Raw genomic sequence first — 8,735 nt, 5'->3', positions numbered from 1 at the left:
GTCTTTATATACAGATTGGAAGACACATATTCAGACACACCCTGCAAATCTAGAGTAAATGTCATAAAAACCTCATATTGACAGTTGTATTGTGGAAATATATATTGCACTTCCTTTAGGTCCAAAGTTCGAAATGGTTAAAAGCCACATATTATGTTTTCTGTCACACCTGTAATGAAATGTGCTGCCACGTCCGTCATCATTGTGGACCATTGCTTTTACAAAGACAATGACACGGCATATCATTATAGCTGAACATGCTGAAAAATATTATTAGAATATACTATTTGAATATATTTTAAAATGTAATTTATTGAATATTAAACATCATTACTCCAGTCTTCAGTGACACACACAGTCACGTTTGATCAATTTAATGTGTCCTTGTTGTATAAAAGTATTAATTTCTTCCTCCTTCTTAAAAAAAAAAAAGAAGAACAATCCATCCATATTCAAAGGTGAATTTTACATTAGACCTAAAGCAAAATGTGGTCGAAAAACAAATGAGGGATTTTAAGAAAAATTATTTAATGATGGAGGACAATCAATGACAATCAAATAAAAAACAAATGGAAACTATAGAAATATTTATTTAAGTTCTTGGTTGTAAGCACAGAAGAATTACATTAAAAGCTTATAGCAAAGATTTTAAAGTAGGGTTTTGGAAAATCAGCTTACATTCAAATAATTTCTTGGCATAACTTATAATTATCAGTGAATATGATATCAGCAATGAGGAAAAATACATTTGATTACACAATAATGGAAATATCCGGTATACACGTCACTGTCAGACATCTTCTGTGATGCCGGTGTTACTGGATTCAACTCGGCTTAGACTTTACTGAGCAACGAACGTTTATAGCTTTACTGAATTACAGACAAATGAAGTCACAACAGACCAATTACAACACAGCTCCAGGATTAATTAATTGTATTGCATATTTAAGAAAATTGTCAAAGCTGCTTGCGATACAGACTGATACAGAATGATCAGGCTTGAAGATCAGTTAAGTAGTATTTAATAATATAAAAAAATAAAAATAAAATAAAAACTCCAGTAAACAAATGAAAATAACACTGAACAGAACAAAACACAGGGCTTAAATACCCAGGGCAAACAAAATGATCTAACGGCATGTGAACGGGGTCAGTCAATCAAACTCATTGGGAAAGCAGGTCAAACATGCAAAGAGCAACAGAACATAACCCTGACATTACTCCCTCCTCCAGGAAGATGCGACCTCACACACAAAACAGGGAGGAAGTAACGGGCAGGTGACCAGGATGATGCGGAAATAGATTTAAAGAAAATCAATATCACTGCAACTTTACCAAGAATTTACTTAACAGTAATTGTAACTGTAATAAATGAACACTGTTACAAATAGTAGAATTCGTCTACTGTAGCATTGCATTGAAGTTATATATATCCTTAATTATGCTTCTCTTTAACTGCATACACAGGCACAAATATGTTTCACAACACAACCAATAGGCCACACATAAACAGTAATGTGTTGACTACACCGCTGAGGCTACATTACTGGATAACATGAATGTGGAAAGATGAGTTTTTTGCCTATTTTGGGTGAAATAAACCCTCCAAACTTAGTGAATGGAAAGTGTTTTTTTTTCTTCTGATTAAACTTCTGATAGCAAAGACATTTTCATACATTTTAAAAAATGATTAACCGCAACTTTCTTTAATATTTCATTTCTGAGAGCAATACGCAAGGACTTGCTCTAGTGTAGATATATCACTTCTCATGGTTTCAGTGTCCCATTACTCTTCCTTATGTTGATGTCTCTCTTCATCTGGCAGGCTGCACAACCCAAGCAGCAGTATGCAACCATCCAGTCATTACACATAGATCCCTGCAGACGTAATTACACAAAACTGTCAATAAATAGGCTCTATTTATGTATTTATTGATAGATAGATAGATAGATAGATAGATAGATAGATAGATAGATAGATAGATAGATAGATAGATAGATAGATAGATAGATAGATAGATAGATACTGACTGGTATGTTGTATTTAGTTCTGTAAACGCTTCGGATCGGCATGCCTAAACCGCAGCAGCAGCACTCATTCATGTCACTAGCAATGGAGCAGCCCAAACAAGCGAGACAGAAGAAGCCACAACAGCCTAAAAAGATATATTTAAATATATTTCAAAGTACATCACATCAGCAGGATAGATTTACTTGCAATAGGTCAAGTATCACTTACATACACCCATGTCGTCACAGCAGCTCATCAAGCCCGAGTGAAAGTCTCGGGGTTCAAACGCAGCAGGTTGAGATGTGACCTCCATGATCTATGACAGGTAAAGACATTTAGGGCATCAAGAATATTTATTTTTTCCTCCAAAGCATTTTTCTAACCTATAGCCACCCATAGAAGTTTAAAGATTTTGTTAGTTAACTCGACTTTTAAATGTAGTGCTTACTTATACAGAAAACCTTCCATAAAATTAGGCGATATTTCATTGCAGCTTGATTTTACCTGATCTTTCTCAGTTGAGTCAGGATATTCCACTGTGCACTGAAACATATGCACAATGTGCCAAGATTATATAGGGTTCGAAACGTCACATGTTTAGACACATCCTTGGAAATAAATAGGAAAATGTGATTACGAACTTGTTTTATTGTCAAAATATTTATTGCTCTTCATATAGTTCCAAAGTCCAGTTACACAATCTATAGCTAATGATTATTGCCACAAATGACTTTATCCAAGGATTTGCAGCTGGTTTGTTATTTGCTTTCACACCTTGATGTTATTTGCTGCCAAACCTCTCATTTCTGCCAAACTATTTGACAAAAAACAAAATATATTTTTTTATTATAGACACAAATTCCTAATAAGACTGGGCAGATAAGGCAATGAAACATGGATACTAACATTTCTAAAAAAAAAAAAAAAAAAGGAATAAAAAAAAGGACAGTGGGCTTATGCTGTATGTGGCATCTAACATGGATTGTGTTTGCTCAGTAGTTTGAAACTCAAAATTGTTTTATTACTAGCTAAGTTAAACACTGTTGTTTTGAATATAGTAACCACCTTTAGTTTAAATGACTTTAAAGATTCAGAGTACATACCATAACCATCGAGGACACACTGTTATTGGGTGCCTATGTATACCCGACAGCAGTTATGACATTAAAGACAATAATGTAAACAATTAAAATTAGATAAATAATAAATTAAAACGGACCTTATATGTGATCTATTTATATACACAAACACACATGTGACTTATAAAACATAAGATATGCTCTATAGTTTCAGAAATCCATATGTGAACAAATTTTCTCTAATCCTCTATAAAATCAGCAAACTCATTCCAGAAATGAATGAATGAGTCTGTATAGGAAAGAGCTTTGTCATGAGTGTGTGGGTCATTTCTTTCCTCTCTCTGTTGAAGTCTAAGTGACTGGACTCCACCCTCAGAGTCAGAAGGACAATACAACATTTAAACGTAAAGAAAAATATGAATTTGAGCAATCTAGATGACTTTAGCATCTCTGCCCTTCTACTGTTTGGCATACATCACTTTAAGATATGAGCAGAAAGACTTAATCACATACTGTAAGATAACCAGAGGAAAATATGAGATTGCATTTTATTATTCATTGGTTTTTGTGCCATTGTATAATGATTGCTAAATAAAGCTGCCAGGTCACCGCTCACGGTGTTAAAAAGGTACGAGTAATTTGGCCATGACCCTTTTTTTTTTTAAATTAGTAGTAAAACGTTATAAAAACACAAACTTTGTAAAAGGTTGTTTTCATTTAATTTATGTACAAAATACAGTTTCATTAGAAACATCACAAAATAACCATCAGTCCAACTCCCAGAGATAACTATAAAAGAAAAGACATATTTCTAAAGGTGTCTTATGTACAAATGGCTCTGGCAGAAGGTATTTTAGAGCTATTTTCCAGTGGTTTTTCTCTTTGCTGTGATTCTGTCAAATCTTTAGTCTGTGTCTGATGATCCAGTAGAGCTGTCAGATGAAGAGGATTCAGTCTCATTCTTTTTATGTTTTTTCTTGTGTTTCTTCTCTTTCTCCTTTTTTTCCTTTTTCCCTTTCTTCTTGTGACTCTTGTGCTTTTTCTTCTTCTTGCTTACTTCCTCCTCATCATCACTTGATGAATAAGACCTGAAAGTATAAAAACATTAAGAATATTATCATCAAACAACAGTCAAGACATGTATAATCTACAAACATCCCATATCAATATTCTAAAGGTGCACATGGCAAGATTTTTGTTATTTATTAAAATAGTGTTTTAGTTCAAATAAATCTATGTACAGTATTGTTCAAAATAATAGCAGTACAATGTGACTAACCAGAATAATCAAGGTTTTTAGTATATTTTTTATTGCTACGTGGCAAACAAGTTACCAGTAGGTTCAGTAGATTCTCAGAAAACAAATGAGACCCAGCATTCATGATATGCACGCTCTTAAGGCTGTGCAATTGGGCAATTAGTTGAAAGGGGTGTGTTCAAAAAAATAGCAGTGTCTACCTTTGAATGTACAAACTCAAAACTATTTTGTACAAACATTTTTTTTTTTCTGGGATTTAGCAATCCTGTGAATCACTAAACTAATATTTAGTTGTATGACCACAGTTTTTTAAAACTGCTTGACATCTGTGTGGCATGGAGTCAACCAACTTGTGGCACCTCTCAGCTGTTATTCCACTCCATGATTCTTTAACAACATTCCACAATTCATTCACATTTCTTGGTTTTGCTTCAGAAACAGCATTTTTGATATCACCCCACAAGTTCTCAATTGGATTAAGGTCTGGAGATTGGGCTGGCCACTCCATAACATTAATTTTGTTGGTTTGGAACCAAGACTTTGCCCGTTTACTAGTGTGTTTTGGGTCATTGTCTTGTTGAAACAACCATTTCAAGGGCATGTCCTCTTCAGCATAGGGCAACATGACCTCTTCAAGTATTTTAACATATGCAAACTGATCCATGATCCCTGGTATGCGATAAATAGGCCCAACACCATAGTAGGAGAAACATGCCCATATCATGATGCTTGCACCTCCATGCTTCACTGTCTTCACTGTGTACTGTGGCTTGAATTCAGAGTTTGGGGGTCGTCTCACAAACTGCCTGTGGCCCTTGGACCCAAAAAGAACAATTTTACTCTCATCAGTCCACAAAATGTTCCTCCATTTCTCTTTAGGCCAGTTGATGTGTTCTTTGGCAAATTGTAACCTCTTCTGCACATGCCTTTTTTTTAACAGAGGGACTTTGCGGGGGATTCTTGAAAATAGATTAGCTTCACACAGACGTCTTCTAACTGTCACAGTACTTATAGGTAACTCCAGACTGTCTTTGATCATCCTGGAGGTGATCATTGGCTGAGCCTTTGCCATTCTGGTTATTCTTCTATCCATTTTGATGGTTGTCTTCCGTTTTCTTCCACGTCTCTCTGGTTTTGCTCTCCATTTTAAGGCATTGGAGATCATTTTAGCTGAACAGCCTATCATTTTTTGCACCTCTTTATAGGTTTTCCCCTCTCTAATCAACTTTTTAATCAAAGTACGCTGTTCTTCTGAACAATGTCTTGAACGACCCATTTTCCTCAGCTTTCAAATGCATGTTCAACAAGTGTTGGCTTCATCCTTAAATAGGGGCCACCTGATTCACACCTGTTTCTTCACAAAATTGATGACCTCAGTGATTGAATGCCACACTGCTATTTTTTTGAACACACCCCTTTCAACTAATTCAACAAATTGCCCAATTGCACAGCCTTAAGAGCGTGCATATCATGAATGCTGGGTCTCGTTTGTTTTCTGAGAATCTACTGAACCTACTGGTAACTTGTTTGCCACGTAGCAATAAAAAAATATACGAAAAACCTTGATTATTCTGGTTAGTCACATTGTACTGCTATTATTTTGAACAATACTGTAGGTTCATATTTATGAAGGACAAGGAGATTCTAATAATCTCTTTAATGGATTTTTATTCATCAAATAAAATGTGCACAGATATCAAGCCCATAATTATCAATTTAAGAAAATAAAATAGTAAAAAAAAAAAAAAAACATTGATTAACTACTTGATATGCAATTTTTAAATGCAACATTAAAACATGTTTTTATAAAGCATTTACACATTGCTCTTTTGAATACTTATGTTAAGCAAATTAAAGTGCTATCATTTATCTAACGTGTACCTCTTTTTGGTCTTACGATGGGATCTGTCCTTGCTTTTCTTTTTACTTTTTTCTTTCCGGGAATCTTCATGAGAGCCTGTGAACAAAGCATGTATTAAAAACAAATCCCAATCATAAAACTATTCAGTAACGAATGATCATTACTAACAATATTCTGAGTATTCAGGTAAATGTGTCAGTGGAATGTGTAATGTACAGGTGCATCTCAATAAATTAGAATGTCATTGAAAAGTTCATTTATTTCAGTAATTCAACTAAAATTGTGAAACTCGTGTATTAAATTAATTCAATGCACACAGACTGAAGTGGTTTAAGTCTTTGGTTCTTTTAATTGTGATGATTTTGGCTCACATTTAACAAAATCCCACCAATTCACTATCTCAACAAATTAAAACACTTCAAGAGACCAATTAAAACAAAAACATTTTTAGTGAATTTGTGGCCTTCTGGAAAGTATGTTCATTTATTCTACATGTACTCGATTCTTGGTAGGGGCTCCTTTTACTTTATTTACTGCCTCAATTCGGCGTGGGATGGAGGTGATCAGTTTGTGGCACTGCTGAGGTGGTCTGGAAGCCCAGGTTTCTTTGACAGTGGCCTTCAGCTCATCTGCATGGTTTGGACTCTTGTTTCTCATCTTCCTCTTGACAATAACCCATAGATTCTCTCTGGGGTTCAGGTCTGGTGAGTTTGCTGGCCAGTAAAGCATGCCAACACCATGGTCATTTAACCAACTTTTGGTGCTTTTGCCAAATCTTCTTCAACAGTTTTTCCTTCCACTCAACTTTCTGTTAACATGCTTGGATACAGCACTCTGTGAACAGCCAGCTTCTTTGGCAATGAATGTTTGTGGCTTACCCTCCTTCTGAAGGGTGTCAATGATTATCTTTTGGACAACTGTCAGATCAGCAGTCTTCCTCATGATTATGTAGCCTAGTGAACCAAACTGAGACCATTTTGAAGACTCAGGAAACCTTTGCAGGTGTTTTGAGTTAATTAGCTGATTGGCATGTCACCATATAAAAAATTTTTAGGTAGTGAATCGGTGGGGTTTTATTAAATGTGAGCCAAAATCATCACAATTAAAATAACCAAAGACAAACTACTTCAGTGTATGTGCATTGAATTTATTTAACACACGAGTTCCACAGTTTGAGTTGAATTACTGAAATAAATTAACTTTTCCACAACATTCTAATTTATCTCAATAATATCTCAAGCACCTGCAGGAAGACCTGAGACAGAAGTGGAAACATACAACATTATGTGAAACAGTGAAATGACCTTTTGAATGACTACTGTCGAAGTTCTTCTCTTTACTGACAGCCTCCTGCTCCTCTTCTTCACTCTCCTCACTGCTGGTGCTGCTCACATCCAAAACTATGTCCTTCCTCGGATCCACGCGAACAAAATTACGACATTCAAAAGTCAAATGACCAGCTGAAGAAAAGGAGAAGAACCATTATCATATGGATGAACAGCAATAATAGCCAGATATATATAGAAACAAGACACAGACATATAGATATACAGAGAAACACGGTTAGGTAGATATAAAAAAAAAAAAACCTGACAGACAAACAGAAAGATATAGAGACAGAGAGGATCGTCACACTCACGATATCCACATCGTTTGCAGCCTGCTCTGATGTTGTCCTTGTTTGGGCCTGTTAACAAAACAATTTCACATTAGGAAAATTGAATTCATCACCACGTATTACAAAACCAACAACTAACTGGATGAAAACGTGTTTTAGTGTGACAATTCAACTAAATCTACAAAGATTTCAGAATTTATCTCACCATAAAACATCGAACAGCTTGCAATATACCATACATTATTTTGACAGAATATCTTGCACCAGTTAACAATTACCCCCACCCAAGAGTCTATTATGAAGTCTGAAATATAAGGATGTGTGTCTGATGTGAAGATATTAATGAAGTGAAGGACACTTTCTAGAACATTCCAGAAGCGGTATATCAACAACAATCAGCGAAACTAACGGACGATCTCAGCAGACGCATAACGTTACCTGGGACAGCCATGATATACTCGAGTGTTTACCGATCTAAATTATAAAACAGCAAAACAACTCGTCAGACTTTACTCCGCCGCTTTTCAAAACATGAAATATATCCGTTGGGTAAAAAAACTCCGACTGGAAACGTCGAGTACACTGTGGTTCCACTTAACGTCACAGACCTCCCCCAGCAGAGAGATGACAACTAAGATCATGATTTTGTAATGAGGACAGAGTTGTAAGTGCACTTTAAACCTGAAATATAAATGAAAACCTGCCCTGATTATTATTATTTTTTATATAAATGTATTAACTTTAACCTGTAATCAACACTATAATCTTTAGCGTCTGTGATTGGTCCATCTTCACCAGCGCGGAGAAAGGTAACTTATACCACCTGACAACAGAATCAACGGAGAGGCTTAATTACACATGTATATCGGGCTTTTATATATTTAAAATTGCATATCGAAGAAAGGTCA

At 35.3% G+C, this 8,735-nt stretch overlaps 2 protein-coding genes across 2 annotated transcripts; both read right to left on the bottom strand.

The window, feature by feature from the left end:
- Nucleotides 1-1,690: 1,690 nt before the first annotated feature.
- LOC113054052 (placenta-specific gene 8 protein-like) lies at nt 1,691-3,605 on the bottom strand. Its single transcript, XM_026219339.1, has 4 exons — nt 2,516-3,605; nt 2,240-2,327; nt 2,032-2,156; nt 1,691-1,878 (listed from the first exon to the last, which is right to left on the bottom strand). The coding sequence occupies exons 1-4, from the start codon at nt 2,561-2,563 to the stop codon at nt 1,768-1,770; spliced, it is 372 nt and encodes a 123-aa protein (XP_026075124.1). The 5' UTR covers nt 2,564-3,605; the 3' UTR covers nt 1,691-1,767.
- Nucleotides 3,606-3,786: 181 nt separating this feature from the next.
- On the bottom strand, nt 3,787-8,434 carry LOC113054051 (protein SREK1IP1). The gene is made up of 5 exons (XM_026219338.1): nt 8,266-8,434; nt 7,849-7,896; nt 7,514-7,669; nt 6,230-6,305; nt 3,787-4,178 (listed from the first exon to the last, which is right to left on the bottom strand). The coding sequence occupies exons 1-5, from the start codon at nt 8,276-8,278 to the stop codon at nt 3,995-3,997; spliced, it is 477 nt and encodes a 158-aa protein (XP_026075123.1). The 5' UTR covers nt 8,279-8,434; the 3' UTR covers nt 3,787-3,994.
- Between the last annotated feature and the right edge of the window lie 301 nt (nt 8,435-8,735).

This window comes from Carassius auratus, chromosome 35, assembly GCF_003368295.1.
Source record: "Carassius auratus strain Wakin chromosome 35, ASM336829v1, whole genome shotgun sequence".
NCBI lineage: Eukaryota > Metazoa > Chordata > Actinopteri > Cypriniformes > Cyprinidae > Carassius > Carassius auratus.
The sequence above is the reverse complement of the archived record's forward strand: the minus strand, read 5'-3'. Positions and strand labels throughout refer to the sequence as shown.

Bases quoted from the DNA above. Each gene is read 5' to 3' on its own strand.
- LOC113054052 (XM_026219339.1), bottom strand. From the start codon at position 2,563: ATGTTTCAGTGCACAGTGGAATATCCTGACTCAACTGAGAAAGATCAG. The intron at 2,328-2,515 runs GTAAAATCAAGC...TACCTGTCATAG, and splicing joins ACTCAACTGAGAAAGATCAG to ATCATGGAGGTCACATCTCA. The intron at 2,157-2,239 runs GTAAGTGATACT...ATATCTTTTTAG, and splicing joins CTGTGACGACATGGGTGTAT to GCTGTTGTGGCTTCTTCTGT.
- LOC113054051 (XM_026219338.1), bottom strand. The intron at 7,670-7,848 runs GTGAGTGTGACG...CCTTTTCTTCAG, and splicing joins CTGCAAACGATGTGGATATC to CTGGTCATTTGACTTTTGAA. The intron at 6,306-7,513 runs GTCATTTCACTG...CTTTGTTCACAG, and splicing joins CGACAGTAGTCATTCAAAAG to GCTCTCATGAAGATTCCCGG.